The following is a 24,742-nucleotide window of genomic DNA, read 5'->3' on the forward strand; positions in this document are numbered from 1 at the left end:
ATCTCCATGAGCACATATGGTGAGTGAAGATGGGGACAAAGAGGCAATCAGGGGTTTTTCAACAAAAAAGCCAGAAAATGTTTTGTCTTTAAAGTGTAGTCCCTCCTTTTCTCACGTTCGGTCTGATTATAGACCTGAAAGCAGTATTCGACTTGCTAATATAAGTACATGGTAACGTGAAGCTTAAGGTTTGTAGGGAAATTTACCTAAAAAAGAAATCACTAAGTCTAAAGTGAATGTCTGTCAAGAGAGTAGAGTCAGTTATAAGAAACTGAGGATTACTAAAGCCACTATTAGAAAGGTTGAAAAGACATTTGATGAAAGATTTGTGCACAGGTTTAGTGGTAATGGTGAAGATTTTTTTCAGTTATATGAAAAGCAATTCTTCTGGTTTTTCCGTGCTGGAGTCTCAGCCCGGGTTATGTACTCAAATCCATGCCACTGTTTGATGAATAGCAGGGGTGGTCTCCTGGTGTCCTGATATTCATCTTGTCTTGAGGACATACATAAATGCAAGTTCTTTTGTTTCTTCTTTCTAGAGAAACTGGGCCGCTTCTTATTAGAACACGGAAGGGTAAGAGAAAACCTGACAGGGGAGTAACAAATTATGAGGGGTTTTGAGAAGGTAAATACAGAAAAAATACTTCCACTGGTCAGTGAGTCAGTAACTAAACAGCATAAATTTAAAGCCAGCACCTTGGGTTGCCAACCCTCCAGGAATGCCCTGGACTCTCCAGGAATTAAAGAATAATTTTGTGGGCACTGCTGAGAGCAACCCAAGAGAAAAATCATTGGGGCATTGAAAAAATTGTGTGCGTTGTTCATATTCTTTGAAGACCTTTATTTATTAGTTATTAAAATATTAGATGATGCGAAAAACAATTGATTGACTAGGCGGGGCAGTTCGAGGCAGGATGTCATGGTGATAAAAACGCCAGAGTTGGCAATCCTACCAGCACCATAAGAACGAACGGGTAAGGTCAGGAGAATTTTTTTATAACCCAGAGAGTTGCTGGGACATTCAATTCTCCATCAGCAGCAGAATCCATATTTTAATAGTGAGAGAGATAAATATTTCAAAAAGAAAATTTTAAAAGGGTTTGAAGAAAGGGCAGGGGAATGGGATTAAATGGATAGCTCTTTCAGTGCAGGTTTGATGGGCTGAATGGCTTCCCTTTGTGTTGTAAAATGCTATGATTTATGCTGAGGCCACTTCAACTTTCCACAAACCTTTAATCACCAGTTCATTGGAAGACCATCCGTTGGCATCCTAATTCATAAAGGCAATCTGGAAATATGACCTCCATTAGTCTGAACTACGACCTTAATTTAGTTTTACAAATACAGATGAGCTTTCCGTTTGAACCTATGAGTTCTTGGGATTTAAAATTCCTTTCTTGGAAAATTATGTTGCTGGCATCAGTTTCAGTGCACAGTATCAGTGAGTTACAGGCCCTGATTATCGACCAACCCTATTTTATCTGATCAGATATCCTTAAGGTTCAACCTAACTTCCTGCCCAGGATATCGTCTCAGTGTCATTTAGGGCAGCAGACCGTTATTCCATCATTTTATCCTTCGCATTGCAGGTTGAGATTGGATTGTCGATTCAAGATACTCTATAACTCTATAAGGCTACGGACCAAATGCTGGAATATGGGATTAGAGTAGACAGGGCTTGATGGCCGGCGCGGACACGATGGGCCGAAGGGCCTCTATCCGTGCTGTATAACTCTATAACTCTATACCCACAGGTGCCTCCCCATTATTTCACATCAAAAGCACTGGAATGTTTCTGTAAATTCGAACAGGTACTAATTTTATATGGAATGGAGACCCTGGGTAAGCCATTGAGCAAGTAAAGGATAGCTAAACAGATGGGTGAATGTATCTTCCATTGTGACCATTTTGTGGATAGTGAGCCCAGGGGACACGTTTAAGGCTATTTTACAACCGCACCCTGGGATCTCTTAAACAGGTGTCCTTTAATGTTATCTGTAAAGCTGCTACACAGAATAACCCTCTGACTTTCACAAACCAATGGGTTTGACTGCCTCCCAGGATTTAACACTTGGCAGATCAATCCTCCCGGTCAGTGTTGAAACGTCAATGGACGGTGTCTTCTCCCCCTAAAGCTTGACTATTTTTGTATGTTCCCGCACTGTGTGGAGGACTCAGAGTTCTGGAAATGCAAGCACTGTCTGTGCACTGCGTTCCCTCTCATTCATGTCCGATGCTCTGCCAGACATCTCCATTCAGCTGTGTCATCCAGCTAAATAGAGTGGCCAGAGCACATTGAACTGGTGCTCAGGTACACTGACTTCTTTTCATAGAGCGAGTACAGCCATGTGTACACAATGAGGTTGATGCCACCACATTCCACATGATGTGGGACAGACCCCCTGTGGTGTGTGGAGAAGCACTGCAATTGGCAAATGAAGACCACCCCACACCAAGGTGGGTAATCCATCGTTTTCTTATCATTGACTTTTCTTATATTTCGAGAGGAAACTCTGTGAGGTCCCCCGTTCTCAGCAGAGAGAGCTGTTTGCTGCACAAACCGCATCTGGGGCAAGTCTTCAACAGCGGCACCATCTAGTGGTGACGAACTTCTGTTTCCCTCTTTGCTCCAAAAGATTTTTCTGGAGTCAGCAAAGGAAGAAAAACGAAGCACTGACAAAGCACAAAGTGACATCAAAATATAGACGCAAGAGTGAAGATGTGAGCTGACTGCTACTGGGAGCCGATTGCGGTCACTGGTTTGTGGTTGGACTGTACAGGGAGTGTTATTAGTGAAGGTGAGCACTGGCTCCTGAGGAAGCAGGTTAGAAAGAGAATGAGGATAGAAAGAAAATCATATACTAATATAGCCAAGGCTGCTGTGCTATTACTCCATGCATTATTACACGTTATATTTTATATATCTTTAATAAAAATTTCTAAAAGAAATATGACTTTTCTTTCTCGACTCAAGGGTCAAAGTGGATACAGGCAAGGCCCCCCTTAGACACAATGGGGGTCACTTACCAACCTCACGCTGTCAACTGGAACCCTCACCCTCTGGTTGTGGATATCGGAAAGTGAGGCGTGCAGCGCACATGGCCGAATTCCCAACACGTGCTACCAGCTGGCGAGGCGCTCGGCCCACAGTGTGAAGTCAGAAAACTACCCCTAGTATTTGTCCAACCGAATATCACACGCAACACAATCCATTCACTGGAAGAGTATCTTGGGCTTCTCGACATGTATCCACTTACAACACCCGTGTACGGAAAAATCTGTGGGTCAAAACTCATACTCCTCCAGGCGACTGTCTGGAGGAATACACAATGTATATAGATTAAATAATAATGTGGACTGCGCTGGAATAGTTCACATCAATGCAATGAATATTCAGGGCAAATCTACTGTTAGGGCAGTTCAGTAATCCCCATGATGTATGGAGAGATCTCAGTCCAGCAGACATCATATCCTTTAAATGTTATTTAATAGACAAGACAATGCAGTCATAGTATCAACTGCCCATCGGCACAGTTCCAAGGATCAAAAGGTTATGTATTTTGGTAAAAAAAACAGCAGTAATTTTACACTGAATTGAAGTAGGCTTGGTGCTGTGGAACAGCGGTGGGATTTAGGGGTACAGGTTCACAGGACATTCAAAGTAAAAGCCCATGGAATCCAAGAGAAAGTGGCAAATTGGATCCAAAATTGGCTCAGTGGCAGTAAGCAAAGGGTATTGGTCGACGGGTGTTTTTGTGACTGGAAGGCTGTTTCCAGTGGGGTTCTGCAAGGCTCACTAGTAGGTCCCTTGCTTTTGGTGGTATATATTAATCATTTGGACTTAAATGTAGAGGGCATGATTAAGAAGTTTGCAGATGATACAAAAAAATTGGCCGTGTGGTTGAAAGTGAGGAGGAAAGCTGTAGACTGGTCAGGTGGGCAGAAAAGTGGCAAATGGAATCCAATCCGGAGAAGTGTGAGGTAATGCATTTGGGGAGGGCAAACAAAGCAATAAATGGAAGGATACTGAGAGGTGTAGAGGAAGACAGGGACCTTGGAGTGCATGTCCACAGATCCCTGATGGTAACAGGACAAGCAGATAAGGTGGTTAAAAAGGCATATGGAATACTTTCCTTTATTAGCCAAGGCACAGAATATAAGAGCAGGGAGGTTATGCAAGAACTGTATAAAACACTAGTTAGGCCACAGCTTGAGTACTGCGTACAGTTATGGTCACCACATTACAGGAAAGATGTGATTGCACTAGAGAGGGTATAGAGGAGATTTACGAGGATGTTGCCAGGACTGGGGAATTTTAGCTATGAGGAAAGATTGGATAGGCTGGGGTTGTTTTCTTTGGAACAGAGGAGGCTGAGGGTAGATTTAATTGAGGTATATAAAATTATGAGGAGCCTAGATAGTACTTGGATATGCACTTGAAGTGCCATAACCTATAAGGCTATGGACCAAGTGCTGGAAAGTGGAATTAGGCTGGGTAGCTCTTTCTCGACCGGCACAGACATGATGGGCCGAATGGCCTCCTCTGGAGTTGTAAATTTTTCTATGTTTCTGTTATAGGCATCACCTCAGGTTGATAAGGGTGTAAAACACGCTGATGGAATTCTAGGTTTTATCACAAGAGGTATGGAATGTAAAAGCAAGAGGGAACGATGAGGCCATATAATAAATAGGGCACCATGTGTACTATTGGGCTCCTCACCATAGGAAGGATCATGAGGCTTTAGAGAGGGTACAGAATTACCAGCATGAGAACATTCAAATACGAAGAAAGACTTGAAAAATTGTGTTTTTTTTTCCATCAGGACGCTGCTGATTGTGGAACGATATGATAGAGGCGTTTAAAATCATGAAAAGATGGGACAGGGTAGTTAGAAGTAGACTGTTTCCAGTGGTTGAGGAGTCAAGAATGAGGGGCCATAGATACAAGGTTATATGTAAGACATTTAGAACAAAGGGCAGGAGAAACTTCTTCACACACAGAGTTGTGAGGCTGTGGAATTCACTTGCAGGCTTAGTGGCTGAGGCACAAATTGTGTCAACATTCAAGATTAGATTGGATAGGTGGATGAAGGAAAAGGGGTTGAAGGGATATGGGAACAGGGTGGGTAAATGTGATTAGAACTATTTGCTCATATGGAGGGCAAATGCTGACATGGACTGATTGGGCCGAATGGCCTGTTTCTGTGTTGTTAACTTCTATGTCTTTCCATGTACCTCCAAATGTCCTTTTATGATTCCCCTGCCCAATCCAATACTCAAATATTAAATGTATTCCACACTTGGTATCTGACCGTATCCCACCTTGAGAGGTGGGCACTGCACTGTTAGACATCAAGTCAGGAGTATGAATAAACCGTCAGAGTCGGTGCTGGTCCAGCTTTCCTGACCTTGAATCAGTCATGTGTTAAGTGAACCAGTTGAAATCCAATCAATCCAAACTTGCTTTGTTTCTCTGGTTTTAACACAGCCTTTGACAATGCCGGGAGCCTTTGACAAGACAGGACTGCAGGGGGTGAAGGAGTACAGAGCGCAGTCAACTGTTCCTACCTGAGGGTCCTCTTGAAGTGTTAAGCATTGCTAGCAATGTAAGATCTCCCAAACTATCCTGGTCTGCAGAAAGTGCTGATTCTAAAAATCTGAAAGAAAGCAAATAACCTTGAGAAACTTGTACCAAACACATTCTATCAAAGTACATAAGAAACAGAAGCAGGAGTAGGCCATCCGGCCCCTCGAGCCTGCTCCGCCATTCAACAAGATCATGGCTGATCTTCTACCTCAACGCCATTTTCCTGCACCATCCCCATATCCCACGAGAAGATGTACCAAAAGAAAGCTGATTATGACTAACAAAAAGGTCGCGGTGACTTCAGATAACGATTACCTTTGTGCAAACTGCTGACAATCACAAGTGCACTGGAAGTTCCACAATAATTAAAGCCTGGATACTACTGTTGCTGATACAACAAAAACCTGTGCTGTTCGTGGGTTGTATAGGAGTAACTTTGGGAGTGTAGAATTGCCTCAAAACTACTGTCAGGAGAAAGTAGCTTGTTGGTGCCACAGCACTAAATTTTTGGGTTAGTCTTTTTATCTTAAGGCTGGCACAATGGGTCTTTAATGAAAAAGGCACTATTTTCCAAGGTTCACAATTTGCATAACGGATGCATTAATAACCCACAAATAAAACTACTGTTGTAGCAGAGGTTGTGGACTGGTTGATTGTACTCACAGGGGATCGATACACTTGTTTTCAAATCCCTCCCTATCGCTGTAACCTCCTCCAGCTGTCCAATCTTCCGAGATCTCTTCGCTCCACCATTGGCGGCCGTGCCTTCAGCTGCCGAGGCCCTAAACTATGGAATTCCTTCCCTAAACCTCTCCACCTCTCTCTCTCCTCCTTTAAGATGCTCCACAAAACCTACCCCTTCACCTGTCCTAATATCTCATGTGGTTCGGTGTCAAATTTTGTTTGATAGTCGCTCCTGTGAAGCGCCTTGGGACATATTACTACGTTAAAGGTGCTATATAAATGCAAGTTGTTGTTTGTTATATTGGGCTAAGGGCCATGTTAGCACCACTGACTCCGGACATGTGGGTCTCAAACAGCCAGCAGCAACCCAAGTAATGTTGTTAGTTTCTCCGAGGCCAGTGGGCACAAAGACCTGTTTTGCAAGGTGGCACATAATGCAACGCATCGCCTGCCCCCACCCCTCCTAGAAGTGTCCTGTGCTATCTCCAGGACCTGGCGTGGCTTGATAGGAGAGCCCAAGAAATGTGTTCAAATAAGGATAAAAACTTATCAATGTGCGAGACACGCAACCTGCTGTAAGAAAGGTAGCCTGGGAAAATTTCTCATCCCTTTTCTGCCTCCCAAGCAACCAGTATGAGGATATTAGTCAAGGAACCACAGGTCACAGATTTAAGATAATTGGCCAAAGAACCAGAGAGGAGATGAGGAGACAAATTTTTAAGCAGCGAGTCGTTTATGGTCTGGAATGCACTGCCTGAATGGGTGAAGCAGATTCAATAGTAACCTTCAAAAGGGAATTGGATAAATACTTGAAAAGGTGACATTTTCAGGACTATGGGGAAAGAGCAGGGGAGTGGGACTAAATGGATAGCTCTTTCAAAGAGCCGGCATAGACACGATGGGCCGAACGGCTGCCTTCTCTGCTGTGAGCTTCTGTAATTTAGATGAAAGGCATTAGAGTTGTTTCCACTAACCCATAGAATGCCAGGCACTGAGTTCCGAACTACCTTCATGTCAAATTTTCAGCATCTGGTCAAGGAACAAGGGGCTAGAAATTGGGCCATGTAGCGCCCATTGTTCGGTGCTACACGGCCTCCCGAACATCCAAGATGGCGTCGACTGCGCACACACCTTTCCAGCGTGACGTGAGCCGGACGCCATCTTGGTATAGGTATTAGCGCATGCGCAAATACCGAATGCCAGCAGCATGTAAAGGAGAAAATGGATTCAATCAGTGTGCAATACTGATTTAAAGTGATAGACACTGTTTTGCAACTCAACGCACAGTCGTAACCACAAACATCTGAACGTGTCTTCGAGTGCCTGGAGGACCCCCACCAGTGCTATTTAAAGTTACCATGCAGGATTTACAGGTTAGTGGCTGGATTATTGCTTCTGGCTGCCGATACATTTGTAACTGTTTTTGGGAGGTCTCCTATACTTGAATACTAGGACGAGGGGACATCGCCTAACATTTAGAGCCAGGACGTGCAGGAGTGAAGTTAGGAAATGCTTCTCCGCGCAAAGGGTGGGAGAAGTTTGGAACGCTCTCCTGCAAACGGCAGTTGGTGCTAGCTCAATTGTGAATTCTAAATCTGAGATTGATAGATTTCTGTGAACCAAGGGTATTAAGGGATATGGGGCTAAGACGGGGATATGGAGTTAGGTCACAGGTCCACCATGATCTCATTGAATGGTGGAACAGGCTCGAGGGGCTAAATGCCACGGCCACTTGCTGCCTCCTGATGTGCGCCACGTTTTCCTGCAAGAAAGCGGGACGTGTGCCTGGGTGATGTGCCTAACATGGTTGAATAGCTGCCAATTTGTGTGGCCTGTGAATTGTGGGTGGGTGGCTTGCAACAGTGGTAATGTGTAACGGTGAGAGGAAGCATCTGATTGGAAGAGTTGAGTACTGACGGAAAGAGTTTGTTGCTATGTGGAAGTGTAGTGCGTGGAATAGTGGTGCAGTTGGTAGGAGACGCCACTTGACAGTTGACTTCGTTCAACTTGACCACTCGTGTCAAAACATTGAACTTCCTCCTGCACAGCATCTATGTTCGTGGTGCTATGCGTCTGGCATTGACTTTGTCCCCCGCTGCTTCCCACTGCCTTTTGAGCATATGTCTGGAGGGCCTCTTGCCCCCCACCGATATGGGATGTCCCTCCTTCTGTCCACCTCTTGCGCCAAGGCCTGTGGTGCATCATCAGAGAACCTTGGTGCATGCTCTCTCGCAGTTCCTGGTACAAACTCAGATCGGCAGATTGGTGAGGTCTGGCGTGCAGATTGGAGGATGTGGGATTTAGTAATGCGCAACCTTTATTCAATGTTTTAACATAACTCATCAGTGTGTAAACATAGGGACGAGACCTGCATCTGTGTTTTACATGTGCGATATCTGATCTCCGTTCAGACAGCAAACTGTTACTTTTAGCAAATAACAAGTACCGGCAACCTTTAAGAGATTTTAAGAGACAGCCTCCCTTTAAGATATTAGAGCTCCCCATGCTGGTGGAAAGTGCTAATTGCATTGAATCCTCATATCAATGCTGATTTCCAAAACTGCTTGCAGGTAAGTCCTCAGGTCTGACGAAAATCTCGTCCTGCCTGCGCACGGGTCATTGGGCACGGGTTAATAGCAGATCATGCTACCCACACCCAATAATAGGCCTGATCAGAGAATCATAGAAAGGTTACAGCAGGTAAGGAGGCGATTCGGCCCATCAAGTCCATGCCGGCTCTATGTAAGAGCAATCCAGTTAGTCCCACTCCCCCGCCCTATCCCCTTTGCCCTGCAAATTTTTTCCTTTCAAGTACTTATCCAGTTCCCTTTTGAAGATCATAATTGAATCTGCCTCCACCACCCCCTCAGACAGTGCATTCTAGATCCTAACCACTCGCTGTGTAAAAATGGTTTTTCCTTCTGTCACCTTTGGTTCTTTTGCCAATCACCTTAAATCAATGCCCTCTGGGCCTTGACCCTTCTGCCAGTGGGAATAGTTTCTCTCTATCTATTCTGTCTGGACCCTTTATGATTTTGAATACCTCTATCAAATCTCCTCGCAACCTTCTATGTTCCAGGGAGAACAACCCCAGTTTCTCCAGTCTATCCACGTAACTAAAGTCCCTCATCCCTAGAATCATTCCAGTAAATCTCTTCTGCACCCTCTCTAAGGGCTTCACATCTTTCCTAAAGTGCAGTGCCCAGAACTGGACGCAATATAACAGTTGTGTCCAAACCAGTGATTTATAAAGTTCATCATGACTTTTTTACATTTGTACTCTGTGCCTCTATTCATAAAACCCAGGATCCCGTCTGCTGTTTTAAACTGCTTTCTCAACCTGCCCTGCCACCTTCAACAATTTGTGTACATATACCCCACGATCTCTCTGTTCCTGTACCCCTTTTAGAATTGTGCCTTTTAGTTTATATTGCCTCTCCTCGTTCTTCCTACTGTATCACTTCGCATTTTTCTGCGTTAAATTTTATCTGCCACGTGACCGCCCATGCCATCAGCCTGTCTATATCCTCTTGAAGTCTATTACTATCCTCCTCACTGTTCACTACCCTTCCCAGTTTTGTGTCATCTGCAACTTTTGAAATTGTGCCCTGTACACCCAAGACCAAGTCATTAATATATATCAAGAAAAACAGTGGTCCCAGTACCGACCCCTGGGGAACACCACAGTACACCTCCCTCCAGTCCGAAAAACAACCGTTCACCACTACTCTCTGTTTCCTGTCACTTAAACCAATTCAATATCCATGTTGCTACTGCCCCCTTTACTCCATGGGCCGCAATCTCGATGACAAGCCTACCGTGTGGCACTTGATCAAACGCATCAAATATCCCCCCCCACCGAAGGTCTGTTCTCACTGTGCTGTTAACACTTGTAACTGAGGGAAAGAGTAGTTGGTGGGGATTGGAGGGGGGTGGGGGGTGGCTTCAGATCTTTCAAGTTATGGAACTCTTCTCCTCAAGTGCTACTTACTGCTTCAGCTGTTGAAGATCACTACAGGTCTCCGGCAGCACCGTTATTCCTCGACCATATGACGTCCCCCCGTGAAGGTGGAATTCCAGCTCTGGCTCAGTGGCAAGACTCCCGCTTTGTTTCTCGGAGCTGGGTGTTGCTAACTTTGCGTGAATGTTGTGGATTCTCAGGTAACTTCCCACCTGTAAAGGTTTCAAAACAAAAAAACCACACCATCATTAACCTTACTACTTTGGGAGTGTATCTTCCCATGTTCAATATTTTTAATGAAAAAAAATTAAGTTTGAGCGTGACGGCCCTTCACTCCTTTATATCAGGTCTACTTTCTTGCTAAAATTAGTAAATGGAGTAAAATATACCTTTCATGTATTACTGCAAGCCACTAATGGGGAGATACGTGTCTTAGGACAGACGTGAAACTTTATTCGTACTTCTTAAGGAAGATTTTCATCCTTTTATAATCTGAGAACAGAACTTAATTTCCAACCCTATTGCACTGGTTAAAACAGCCATGTGTTATTTTATATTCATGATGAAATCGGACATTTCATACACTGGCCATGGAGGCCGGAAACCCTGGTTTCTGGATATTTTCTCTAAACTCACGTACCCAGCTGCACGTTTGCTGGACAGTTCTAGTTACTGCAACATTACCGCAGCTCAACAACTGTTCATCAACAAAGGCAGGAATTCTGTTACTGACGGATGTGTTAAATCTTATCTCACGACCCCACCTCCACCTCTTGTCTAATTCAGAATGTCTTACATGTGTACACGTGACAGATATGCTGTGCCTACTCTTCCCATTGGACACACTGCTGACATCCAACATTTCTAGAACCAATTGGTACAAATGACGAACTTAAAACTCCATGAGTAAAATATATCCAGCAATGGAAAATTCTCACTCTAATTGTGTGTTATCATCAGGTCCTTTCATTAAGTTAAGAACAAAAAAGCATGAAAAGGCCATTCAATCCATCAAGCTTGGTCCTTCTACAGACCATTTATGATATGAGTTCTATTCCATCCATTTAACCTTCTGGGTAAACATCCCTGACCCTCAAAGGTAATCAAGTAAAACTACAGAATACTCACCTATTTCCATAACTCCATTATTTAACCTTGGCCTACTGACCTCCAGACAGTAACTCCACGTCCCTAACCCAGCCTTCCCCATGTAGTATTTGATCATCTCAGTCTATAACTGCCCCTGTTGACAGCCAGTCTCGTTCTCAATGCATATTTATCCAGCTCCGTTTTAATGAAATTATTCATTTCAGCCTCAACTGCTTTTGTTGGGAACTGTTCCACTGATCTGTGCACAAAAACATTTCTTCTGGTCACTAGAGGCCTTATTAGTTTAAATCTGTGCACTTACAGTCCAAGTCAAACAGCCTGTTTACATCTGCCCTTTTCTGCCTTCTAGGATTATGTCCCCCTGAATCCTGGAATCATCCTCGTCATTCTCTCTGAACCCTCCCCAATCTGTTACTGTCAAGGTAGAAATTAACTCAACTTTTCCTTTTAGAAATTCATTCCCTTTTTTCTATCATTTTATTTTATTCATCTCTCTTTCGGTCTCCCTGGGCTACACTGTACTCTCCAGTCAAGTGGCTACTTTACATAAACCACTGCTCCATTGATGCATATTCTAAAAGACAGACTTGCATTTCTATAGCGCCTTTCACAACCTCAGGTCTTCCCAAAGCGGATCACAGCCAATTAAGTACTTTTGAAGTGTAGTCACTGTTGTAATGTAGGAAACACGGCAGCCAATTTATACACAGCAAGGTCCAACAAAAAGCAATGAGATAAATGACCAGATAATCTGTTTTTAGTGATGTTGTTTGAGGGATAAATCTTGGCCAGGGCACCGGGGAGAACTGCCCTGCTCTTCTTTGAACGGTGCCATGGGATCTTTTACACCCACCTGAAAGGGCAGGCGGGGCCTCGGTTTAATGTCTCATCTGAAAGATGGCATCTCCGACAACGCAGCACTCCCTCAGTACTGCACTGAAGTGTCAGCCTGGATTTTGTGCTCAAGTCTCTGGAGTGGGGCTTGAACCCACAACCTTCTCACTCAGAGGCGAGAGTGTGACCAATTGACCCATGGCTGACATCTCAAATAATGAAATATTCTAATTAGCCAAGCTTGTAACTTTTCCAAAAACAAACATGTGGATGTTGATGGAGGACAGGATCAGGCTTGGAGATAATTACCCCATTACAGTCACATAACCTGCCAACATTCACTGTCCAGGTGCAAGTGTGGGAGAAGGGCAGAGGGCGTCCAGGTCCTGTGGGACTCTACCCCAGTGAAGAGGCAACACCTTCAGAAGAAGGGAAGGAGAGAATATTAGCCAAACAAATAACCCTGCTGTCTCAGCGAGTTATCCTCTAAACACTAACTACGGTGCAAGACAATTTTAATTTAAGGCTTTAACTAATTGATGTGACCACAGCGAATAAACTGTAATAATAATATGCCATCTGTCACTCATTTTCATTATAAAACGAACATTTAATCAGAACCGTCCTCAGAGAATATCTGCAGAGTCAAATACAGTTATCGTTCTAAATTACTCATTAATTCAGCCAGGCTCTTGAAATAAACTGCCTAAGGATGCTTACTCTAATACAACACACATATACACTGGAGAGTACATTAGCTGTCAGTCCCAGGCATATTTGAAGGGATTACAATTTAATCTGTGGCCGCGGTCATGTTGTGAATTAAATGACCAGTGTTCCCATTTTAAAACAAAAAGGAGCCCTGCTCTATTTAAAATACAGGTAAGTGTCGGGCATTCGGGAAACTTTTCTCTACGGTTACTTTGAAGAGCTTCTAAACTTTGTAACTGAACAGCAAATGGCTGTGTGGTGCTCTCACAGATGTGCTCTGTGAGCTGGGTGCAGTGGAATCGTGGACCTATTGATAAAGAATGGATTTACAATTTCACGAGACACACACACACACACACAGCAGCCCATAATGTGAGGCTGCGTCCACTGTACTGAACTGTGTGGAGTGCTGGCTCCCTCTATCAACGGGCCTGAGCTTATCATGTGTTCTGCATTCCCCAGTGCACAGCATGCTGGGAACCTGCAAAAAAAAAAAGTATCTGTGAAGCTTGTTCAAACTGTAGAATTTATTTTAACTGGAGCTGCTCTTGATAAAGTGGCTGGAGTTTGAGAGCAACACTAATGACAAGTACTGAGAGGGGGACCAGATTAAATATTTAACGTCCTGGGCAGCACTGACCTTGCACTAGGGCCACCCAGCTTCCTGTCAGGTCAAGAGTGGGCCTAAAAAGATTGTTTTCCTTGATCCCAGGGCACCTACTTGCCTTCCTTTCCCCCCATAAAAGGTTCTTTAAAGATGGCGGCACCTGCAGTTGCTTACTTGGTGCTGGCCTTCAAAATCCCTTCTGTGAAACTCTTCTGCACTCCCTACATGCACTGTGCAATGCATAGCGTCATTTTAATATTATAACGAGTTGGCCGTCAGATCATGGGGTGAGATCAGCTCATTCAGGAGCAGGTGTGGGCAACACCTGGGGGAACAGCTGTCCTGGAACCGCACAGCTGCAATCAGATTATTGGCCCATGGCGCACACAGTGTGCCTTCCCCCAGTGCCATCGTCTCTCATGTTGCAGATGATGCAGGTGTGGTGCAGGGAGCAGACCCCACATGTTACAAATAATAGCAGCTAGTTTTGATGACTTCTCAGAAGTGTGTAGGGCAGTCTTTGGGTACAAACGACGGTGTAAATTGATAAATCCTTGCTCCCTTGCTTACGGTCGACCTTGTAAGGGACACAAAGCCACTTATTAATCTGTGTACTCTACCCATTCTACTTGTGCGTTGCAGAGCAGGAAAGCAAATTAACTATAAAGTCTGGAATATTGTCCATTACAGTATCAGCTAGAAGGGACAGAGAATTGATGCTGCTGCTGAGGACAGGGCTAGCCACAAGCATTTAGAGAGTTTCAACATGCAGGTCATTAAGCTGCAAAGTACATTTAAGAGGTAATGTTACCATGTTAGCAATCCAGCTTCACATTCATAAATTCTATCCATTCTCATTGGGAAATGAAAGGGAATGCAAATTGGTGCCAAACATACAGTGCACCTTGAGGGATGTAACAGTGAAGGAGGTAAATCTGGGAAACATTTGGAAATGGCACTGCACTGTTCAGTGAAACCACTGTCATGTGTGAGAGGACTATTAAAAGCAGAGAACTATTAGTGTTTAAGCTGGAGGGAAGAGCAGAGAGTACGCTCTGACTGACTGTGTGTACAATACGCTCCTCACACCTCACGGAGACATTTCCATGGTTGAGAGGAATCAGTAATTGATGTATTATGAGAACAGGCTGGGGGATATCAGTGCATTCTGCTCATGAGAAAAGTTAATGGAAGAGAGCTGTAATCAGACTACTTCAAATAATTAAGGCAACAAACAAAATGTAATGGAGTGTGAAAAGTGATCTGTACAAAGGGACAAAGTTGAAAATTAGGAAATCACTGGCAAAATGAAAAGTGGCAAACTATTTTCATAAATCGTTCTGCACCAATTGTTGAGACAAACAGTTCAACTAAAGTGATTTGAAAAAAAGAGTTTGTTTGTCCTTTGAAAAAGGAGTAATTAATGTGTGGGGGGGTTAACATTGGGTTTCGACCTCGCATATGATGAACTAGGCATGGATTACTAGCAGTAGAGCAGATACAGCAGCCCAGATCGTTTAATACCAATGGTAACCCATTTAAAATAACTGGGGGTAAAATCAGTCTTTGCCAGTAGCCCACTGTACATCGCTGAATTTTCCTTTCCATTGAAGTCGAAGTAAACAAAAACCGAGCCTGATGTAAAACGGGCTTTTTGTAACATGGATTAATGTCTCTGCTAAAATAGAGCTCGCCCATTACCATCAGCGAGTCAGTGCTAGGCTCTTCTCCCAAACCGTGCTGACAAGGGGAGGGAGGAAGTAAGATGGAAACTCGAGCTCTGAAAAGATAATCTGTAAACAAACTGAGTGCCCGTTACAAGTCGATCGACTTCTGAATTCTTCTTAGACACATACCATGATGTTCACCAGAGGGAGAGCTTTCTGACGGACTCCCAAAATATTGGATCTTTCTCTGCTGGAAAAAATTATTTGATTCTGAAGGGAACGCTGCTCCCCCCCCACCCCTTTTAAAGGGAACGCCGCTCCCCCCACCCCTTTTAAAGGGACGCCGCTCCCCCCACCCCTTTAAAAGGGACGCCGCTCCCCCCACCCCTTTTAAAGGGACGCCGCTCCCCCCACCCCTTTTAAAGGGACGCCGCTCCCCCCACCCCTTTTAAAGGGACGCCGCTCCCCCCACCCCTTTTAAAGGGACGCCGCTCCCCCCCCTTTGAGGGGAACGCCGCTCCCCCCCCCCTTTGAAGGGAACGCCGCTCCCCCCCCCCTTTGAAGGGAACGCCGCTCCCCCCCCCTTTGAAGGGAACGCCGCTCCCCCCCCCTTTGAAGGGAACGCTGCTCCCCCCCCACCTTAAGGGGAACGCTGCTCCCCCCCCCACAGTTTGAAGGGAACGCTGCTCCCCCCCCCCCACAGTTTGAAGGGAACGCTGCTCCCCCCCCCCCACAGTTTGAAGGGAACGCTGCTCCCCCCCCTTTGAGGGGAACGCCGCTCTCCCCCCCCCCCCCCCTTAAGGGGAACGCTGCTCCCCCCCCCCAGTTTGAAGGGAACACTGCTCCCCCCCCTTTGAGGGGAACGCCGCTCTCCCCCCCCCCCACCCCCTTAAGGGGAACGCTGCTCCCCCCCCCCACAGTTTGAAGGGAACGCCGCTCCCCCCCCCCCCCAGTTTGAAGGGAACACTGCTCCCCCCCCCTTTGAGGGGAACGCCGCTCTCCCCCCCCCACCCCCTTAAGGGGAACGCTGCTCCCCCCCCCACAGTTTGAAGGGAACGCCGCTCCCCCCCCCCCAGTTTGAAGGGAACACTGCTCCCCCCCCCTTTGAGGGGAACGCCGCTCTCCCCCCCCCACCCCCTTAAGGGGAACGCTGCTCCCCCCCCCACAGTTTGAAGGGAACGCCGCTCCCCCCCCCAGTTTGAAGGGAACGCTGCTTCCCCCCCCCCACAGTTTGAAGGGAACGCTGCTTCCCCCCCCCCACAGTTTGAAGGGAACGCCGCTCCCCCCCCCAGTTTGAAGGGAACACTGCTCCCCCCAGTTTGAAGGGAACGCTGCTCCCCCCCCCAGTTTGAAGGGAACGCTGCTCCCCCCCCCCAGTTTGAAGGGAACGCCGCTCCCCCCCCCAGTTTGAAGGGAACGCTGCTCCCCCCAGTTTGAAGGGAACGCTGCTCCCCCCCCCAGTTTGAAGGGAACGCTGCTCCCCCCCCCCAGTTTGAAGGGAACGCCGCTCCCCCCCCCAGTTTGAAGGGAACGCTGCTCCCCCCACCGTTTGAAGGGAACGCTGCTCCCCCCCCCAGTTTGAAGGGAACGCCGCTCCCCCCCCCAGTTTGAAGGGAACGCTGCTCCCCCCACCGTTTGAAGGGAACGCTGCTCCCCCCCCACAGTTTGAAGGGAACGCTGCTCCCCCCCCCAGTTTGAAGGGAACGCTGCTCCCCCCCCCACGGTTTGAAGGGAACGCTGCTCCCCCCCCCAGTTTGAAGGGAACGCTGCTCCCCCCCCCACGGTTTGAAGGGAACGCTGCTCCCCCCCCCAGTTTGAAGGGAACGCTGCTCCCCCCCACAGTTTGAAGGGAACGCTGCTCCCCCCCCACAGTTTGAAGGGAACGCTGCTCCCCCCCCCAGTTTGAAGGGAACGCTGCTCCCCCCCCCCAGTTTGAAGGGAACGCTGCTCCCCCCCCCAGTTTGAGGGGAACGCTGCTCCCCCGCCCCCCCAGTTTGAAGGGAACGCTGCTCCCCCCCCTCCCCAGTTTGAAGGGAACGCTGCTCCCCCCCCCCCCAGTTTGAAGGGAACGCTGCTCCCCCCATTTTGAAGGGAACGCTGCTCCCCCCCCAGTTTGAAGGGAACGCTGCTCCCCCCCCCCCAGTTTGAAGGGACGCTGTTCCACCAGTAGTATTATAACTTCATTTGTCTCACTTTGTCCTGTAATCCAATATATTGTGACTGAATTCTAATTGAGAGCTCACGATTTATTATTAAATATGGGTGTTATACATAAAGCAGTGTTCCTGTCGACGTGGAGCAAGGCTGCTGTGTGAATGGCACCATTTCACTTCCCAACACATGATCTTGCTTTTCTGTCAGGGTCGTATATCAGACCCCAAGTTTCTCTCTATTTTAACCAGTAATATTACAGCTTTCTACCCATCTTGCTCGCCCATTCACTCACACCGACTTTCGAATTAAAGTTAACGGCCGTAGGAACACATGCACCATGACTCTGTGCCGCAGTGTCTGGAGACCTGTAACTGCTGTCATTGAGTGCAAGTTATCTGCTTAGGTAGAAAATTGGGACCAGCAAAAAATAAAAGCAGTGCAGTACGAGAAGGGAGGAATCATCAACAACAATAATGGACACAATTTAAACACGATCAGAACTAAACTAAACTAAACTATAAATCCATCAAACTGACACTCCTTATAAAGTCAGGTGAAATGATTGACAACAATCATTAACACAGTACTGTGTATTATAGAAGCTGCACATCCTTGGTCCCTAGTTTTTACTGTGATTCTCTTACCCTAGAGCATCAAATGAGTATCTGGAGCCTTAGGCATATCATTATAATGCATTGTAATGTGGAGAACGTATCCCACTCAAACCAAGCTGATAGATTAATGTCTCGCACAGTACTCCAGCATGTAAGTGATTTGCAAGGAGACAAATTTTACCTTCACCGTTTGGCTTCTTGTTAACATTTACAAAGATGGAAGTCGATGTTTTTATTTTAACTGAGGCTCAAAGGCCTGAGAATTTTCAGTCAGTATTATTTGGGGTTCCCCTCCTCCTCCCTCCAAACCTTGTCTTCTGAGGTGCCGACTGCTGCTGCGATGCCATCCCTTGGGTTCCGGCAGCTCTCTGGCACCTCAGCTGAGTCATTATTTTTCCTGTGTGAATCTCGGCAGTGAGCGTCAGCGTGCTATTCAACTGTGGAAAATATCGCAGTTCAGCTTGATCCCGTTTTCACCCAACCACACACACTTCTGGAAGCGTCAGTGTGCAGCGGTCAGGAGTTCATTTTTCCAATCCCCAGGTCAATAACTGCAGTCCCAGGTGAGATCACTTGAGCAGAGACCAGGAATTGAACCTGGAACCTACTCTTCAGTTTATTACAATACTGGGGTTTGCCTTTATCCTTGGGGCCACTGGGGAAGCTTTCGTTTAGTACCTTCTGATAGATCTCAGCACAAACAAATGCAAGGCTGCACATTAACCGGAATACTGGAGACAGAACGCAATACCTTCATCCACCAGCAGAGAGCTCTAGAGCTCTACATACAGTTTTTTTGAATGAACTCTGCAATATTCACAAGAGACTGAAATTACTGCTGCTTAAATAATGGGAAACAAGTTAAGCTCGGGGGGGGGAGAGGAAGAGAGAATGAAAAACGATTTGTAAAATCAATTTAATGGTTTGTGTGGCATCTAATTGTCTTGAAACTCAAACACACTCAGTTTTGAAGTGTCAGGTTCAAGGCAACTTAATTGCAAGAATTTCTTTAGTGACAGCAATCATGGAAAGTGTACTTACCAACACTCTGAAATAAATTCCATCAGTGCTCCAAGCTCTGCACGTGGCCTGTAATCCTGACTCACACTGGAAAATGTCCTCTTCTTTTCACCGTTTGAGAGCTGCTTGATTTACCCCTCCAGCTAAGATCGGCACTAATGCTGATCATCGTGCTGAGTATTCTGTAATAAATGCTCAGTCAACAATGCGGCAATCACATTTATTACCCGCAGCTGGAGGGATTTTCTTCCATCGTTTGTAAACAGGACATCTTACTTAATGATAAGGAGAAATTTAAAACAATGCGAGGGCATTGGACTACACAGATACCGAGATGCATTTAAAACCGGGGCTCGCTACACTTATTGACTGATTCTCAATCCCACACCTTCAAACACATTTCAATGGCTGTGTACATAGCTGAAAAGGGCTTGATAGAACATTGCCACTGGGAAGATCTGTCCATTAATGTTTCACAGTGTAGCTCTGATGGTTCTCCAGTAATGTTGGCCCGTGATTCTGTTTTAGTCAAAGGAGCCAGTATCACATCGCAACTGGGTACTCAATTGACATATCAGCATTTATAAAAAGAGTACACTACACAAACCAGATTAGTAGCTCCAACATGTGAAGCCTCTCTATCTCAGGCTGAACACCATCCTCAGGAATGTGGAGCTAAGCAATGGATCCAGTGTAAGAGGATTGTTGTTAAGCTGGGAGAACAGTTTTTAAGCTTTCACCAAGTTCGGAAAAGAAAATAGCAGCAAGTTCGCTGAAATCTTAAGCAATTTTTCCTTTTAAAAGCTTCTTTTCAGTTTTGTGACGTTTACTGCAGTCTGTCTCGTTATGTGAATGAGAGCGGGAAGGTCCCAGGGAGGGCTGGGATGGGAAGGTGAAACACTCACACAGGGGCAGTAATGGGTGCTCTTCTGAGACTGGGGTTAACACACATCACTGGGGTCAAATAGATGGAGGGAGAAGCTGCTTGTTTTCCATGATAGATCTGACATGGGGGAGCTGGATGTCAACACTGTGTGACTGAAGTGAGGAGGGATTCCATTCTTTAGTGACAACACCCACGTTGAGCAGCAAAAACACGGACAAAAATAGAAACATAAATGAGATCGACAAGGCAGCTGGAAGTTTAAAACTGAATATTGCCCAGGGGGTGTTCCGCTGGATATTATTTGTTTTACCACAGCTTTCACTGTTTACTAAACACGTAGAACACAGGGCAAGAGAAACAAACCCATCAACGCTTGCTGCAACTGCCAATATTTTCATCAAACTATATAGAGAATGACCATTGTGCAGCAGCCCCAGCTCCAATCTCAGGACAAGAGCAGCAGTGGTGCAAATGCACCTTTTAGTCATTGAAAAGCCTGTCGGATGCTAATCAAGAACAAATCGGACTGAACGGATTGTGGCAATTTTAAAAAGTCACCACTCGCTGAGTGTAAACAGTCACATAAATGCCTGGGTCGCATCTCATTACTTCAGCAAAGTCAATAATTGAGTGTTCTACGTCTACAATTAACAGGGTGGGGTTAATGAGGTGCAACTGCAGAATTAATATCTACTGTCTCCATGTGTCCAGAGGCAGTTTGATTCAGATAGCAGTACTCTCATCTCTGAGACAGGAGATTGTGGGCTCAAGGCCCATTGAGATCGACCTGCATTGTTGGAAGTGCGAGCTTTCAGATGAGATGTTAAACCAAGGCCCTATCTGCCAATTCAGGTGGATCTCCTGCGATGGCTTCTCTTGCCATCCCCACACCGTTATCTCTGGAGTCCCCCAAGGATCAATTCCTGGCCCCCTCCTGTTTCTCATCTACATGCTACTCCTCGGCGACATCGTCCGAAGACACGCCAGGTTCCACATGTACACTGACGACACCCAGCTCTACCTCACCACCACCTCCCTCGACCCCTCCACTCACTCCGTGTGGCCATGCTGCTTGTCCGATGTCCTGGATGTGCCGCAGTTTCCTCCAATTAAACATTGGGAAGACCGAAGCCATTGTCTTCGGCCCCCGTCACAAACTCTGATCCCTCACCGCTGACTCCATCCTTCTCCCTGACCACCGTAGGAACCAGACTGTTCGCAATCTCGGCCTCCTCGTTCACCCGCAGCTCAGCTTCCAACCCGACATCCGCCTCCGTCTCATCACCCCTGCCTCAACCCATCTGCTGCTGGAACTCTCATCCATGCTTTTGTTGCCTCCTGACTCAACTATTCCAATGCTCTCCTGGCCAGCCTCTCATCTTCCATCCTCCATAAACTTGAGCTCATCCAAAACTCTGCTGCCTGTACCCTAACTCAGTATAGACGGTTGCCTACCAAAAGCGTGGGCGATGTAAGTAGTGCGGACATACTTAAACTGTAAAGTACAATACATCCTAAAAGAACATTAAGCCTGAAGTTAGACCCATTACAAGTTTCTCCAAGAGTGTTTTATGGGCCCGATTTTAGAATCGGGTTCCGTGTGTGTTCTCAGCGGGGGCACCTCGATAATCGCGATCCCCAGGTGTGGGACCGGAACGCGCCGCGATCCCGGCCACTTCCGGGTTCCACGCTGACGTGCAGGGCTGCGTGCGCAGGCCCCGCTGGTGGGAATCCCGCAGGCAATTAAAGCCAGCGGGATGCCACTTGAGTGTATTTACCTTGCTTGTTGAGGTCATCAAATGACCTGATTCAGCTGTCTTATTAGGAAGTGTGGGATTTTACCTTCAACTCAGACTGTTTCACATGCTGGGGGAAACAGTCTCACTCCAACCGGACGTGTTGCAGCCAGCAGCCTGTGGCAGCTGCCAAGGTGCACTCCACAGGGGGGGGGGTGCGGGGGGAGACCCCTCACCCATGCAGGAGGCCACTCCGTCACATAGGGCAACGCCTGCCCTCCACCACCCCCCTCCAAGCCAGAGGGAACACCAATGTGAAACCGCAGCCCCAGTGCGAGGAAACACCTACCCACCCTGCACAACCCCTCAGACCAACACCTGCCAGATGGGTGGTGCGTTGACATCCTCGGAGGACGAACAGCATGACCAGCCCCAGCAGCCTCGCAGTCCACGCCGTCCGCCTCATCGACATGGAGCCCACCAACACGTTGCTGCGGCACACCCACCTGCACAGCAGGAGGGAGGGCAACCGCAGAGAGAGCTGCGTCGCAGGAGGCACTACCCTCCGCACAGGGTGTACAGAGCGAGGCTCAGCTTCATGGACCTCTCTGAGCAGCAGTGCATACGGAGGCTCAGAGTCACTCGCGATGTAGTCGCCGACATCTGCAGCCTCCTTAATGACGAGCTGCTCCCGGATGGACCAAGCAGCATCTTCTTACCCGTCGCCGTCAAAGTCACCACTGCCCTCAACTTCTTCGCCTCCGGATCCTTCCAGGGTGCCACGGGGGACATCACCGGGGTCTCTCAGTCGTCTGCACACAAGTGCATAAGGCAGATCACCGATGGGTTGTTCCGCAGGGCCTCGAACTACATCAACTTCGCCATGGATGAGCCCAGCCAGATGGAGAGGGCGGTTGGATTCCATGCCGTGGCTGGCTTCCCACGGGTGCAGGGTGTAATCGATTGCACCCACATAGCAATACGGGCACCTCCGCATGAGCCACGGCTGTTCATCAACAGGAAAGGCTATCACTCCATGAACGCCCAGCGCATTTGTGACCACCGCCAGAGATTCCTACACGTGTGCGCCAGATACCCTGGCAGCTGCCACGATGCTTTTGTCCTCAGGGAGTCCACCGTCCCGCCCATCCTCCAGGCACCCAACGCCGGCAACGGCTGGCTCCTCGGCGACAAGGGATATCCCCTGCACACGTGGCTTATGACACCTCTGAGGAACCCCATTACCGAGCCGCATCGTCATTATAATGACAGCCACATTGCTACCAGGTCTACAATTGAGCAGGCTATAGGGCTGCTCAAGATGCGCTTCAGGTGCCTTGATTGTTCCGGGGGAGCGCTCCAATACACGCCATTCAGAGTGGGACGAATTATAGTTGTCTGCTGTGCCCTGCACAACATGGCACTACAAAACTGGCTTAGTGGCAGAAGGCAGAGGGTGATGGTCGAAGGTTGTTTTTGTGACTGGAAGCCTGTGGCCAGTGGGGTACCACAGGGATCGGTGCTGGGTCCCTTGCTGTTTGTGGTCTACATTAACGACTTGGATATGAATGTAAAAGGTATGATCAGTAAGTTCGCTGATGATACAAAGATTGGTAGGGTGGTAAATAGCGAGGAGGATAGCCTCAGTCTGCAGGACGATATAGATGGGTTGGTCAGATGGGCGGAACAGTGGCAAATGGAATTTAACCCGGAAAAGTGCGAGGTGATGCACTTTGGAGGGACTAACAAGGCAAGGGAATACACAATGAATGGGAGGACCCTAGGCAAGACAGAGGGTCAGAGGGATCTTGGTGTGCAAGTTCACAGATCCCTGAAGGCGGCGGAACAGGTAGATAAGGTGGTAAAGAAGGCATATGGGATACTTGCCTTTATTAGCCGAGGCATAGAATATAAGAGCAAGGAGGTTATGATGGAGCTGTATAAAACACTGGTTAGGCCACAGCTGGAGTACTGTGTGCAGTTCTGGTCGCCACACTACAGGAAGGATGTGATCGCTTTGGAGAGGGTGCAGAGGAGATTCACCAGGATGTTACCAGGGCTGGAGCGCTTCAGCTATGAAGAGAGACTGGGAAGATTGGGTTTGTTTTCCTTGGAGCAGAGGAGGCTGAGGGGGGACATGATTGAGGTGTACAAAATTATGAGGGGCACAGATAGGATGGATACTAAGGAGCTTTTTCCCTTCGTTGAGGGTTCTATAACAAGGGGACATAGATTCAAGGTAAAAGGCGGGAGGTTTAGAGGGGATTTGAGAAAGAACTTTTTCACCCAGAGGGTGGTTGGAGTCTGGAACTCACTGCCTGAAAGGGTTGTGGAGGCAGGAACCCTCACAACATTCAAGAAGCATTTGGATGAGCACTTGAAATGCCATAGCATACAAGGCTACGGACCAAATGCTGGAATATGGGATTAGAGTAGACAGGGCTGATGGCCGGTGCGGACACGATGGGCCGAAGGGCCTCTATCCGTGCTGTATAACTCTATGACTCCACAGAGAGGGGTGCCGCTGGAGGAGGCCCCATGCACACCCGCCACCCACATTGAGGACGACGATGAGGAGGAGGAGGAGGAGGAGGGGGAGGAGGAAGAGGAGGAGTACGAGCGAGAGGAGGAGGAACGACCCATGGCCCGAACACCGGCTCACCTGCGTGCTCGTCAGGCCAGGGAGGCACTCATATGCCAACGGTTCTCCTAACATCACACTGTGTGAGGCGTTCACATATCACAACGTGCGCAGACGAGGGTCCATACAGGCTCCCTCCACAGAAGAGTGGTGCCTGTACACCTGCACCCACTGGATTATGCCCAATGGGTGGGACGGGGTGGTCGTCGTCATGATGAGGCGCACGGAAGGGACATATTGCACAAGCCGCAGAATTATGGACAAGAGGTGGCAGCATTGGTGAGAAAAAGTGACTTTATTTCGTGTTGCCATTCAAAGACTGGAAATAAAGAGATAACAAATAGACAAACACCCTGGTGCAATCCCTGTGTGCTCACGGAACTTTGGGTTCTCGTTTCCTGGTACCCCTACGTGGTGCTACCCCTGTGGCTCCAGCAGAGGTGGTGGCAGGTTGCTCCTGTTCGTGCCCTGACCTGGTCGATGCTTTGGGCCGACGCCCCCTGGGTTTCGGTGCCCGTGAGGGCACCTCC

General features: G+C 47.4%; 1 protein-coding gene across 2 annotated transcripts in view; it reads right to left on the reverse strand.

Annotated features, from left to right (window-relative positions):
* The window catches only part of pot1 (protection of telomeres 1 homolog), a 268,786-nt gene that overhangs the window by 22,213 nt on the left and 221,831 nt on the right, over positions 1 to 24,742 (reverse strand). For both annotated transcript variants that reach the window (XM_067999826.1, XM_067999825.1), the window contains exons 11-12: positions 10,263 to 10,444; positions 5,569 to 5,657 (exon numbers count right to left, since the gene is read on the reverse strand). In XM_067999826.1, coding sequence (XP_067855927.1) covers positions 5,569 to 5,657; positions 10,263 to 10,444 — 271 coding nt within the window. The remainder of the gene's footprint in view (positions 1 to 5,568; positions 5,658 to 10,262; positions 10,445 to 24,742) is intronic.

The sequence above is a fragment of the Heptranchias perlo genome, chromosome 18 (assembly GCF_035084215.1).
Source record: "Heptranchias perlo isolate sHepPer1 chromosome 18, sHepPer1.hap1, whole genome shotgun sequence".
Classification (NCBI taxonomy): domain Eukaryota; kingdom Metazoa; phylum Chordata; class Chondrichthyes; order Hexanchiformes; family Hexanchidae; genus Heptranchias; species Heptranchias perlo.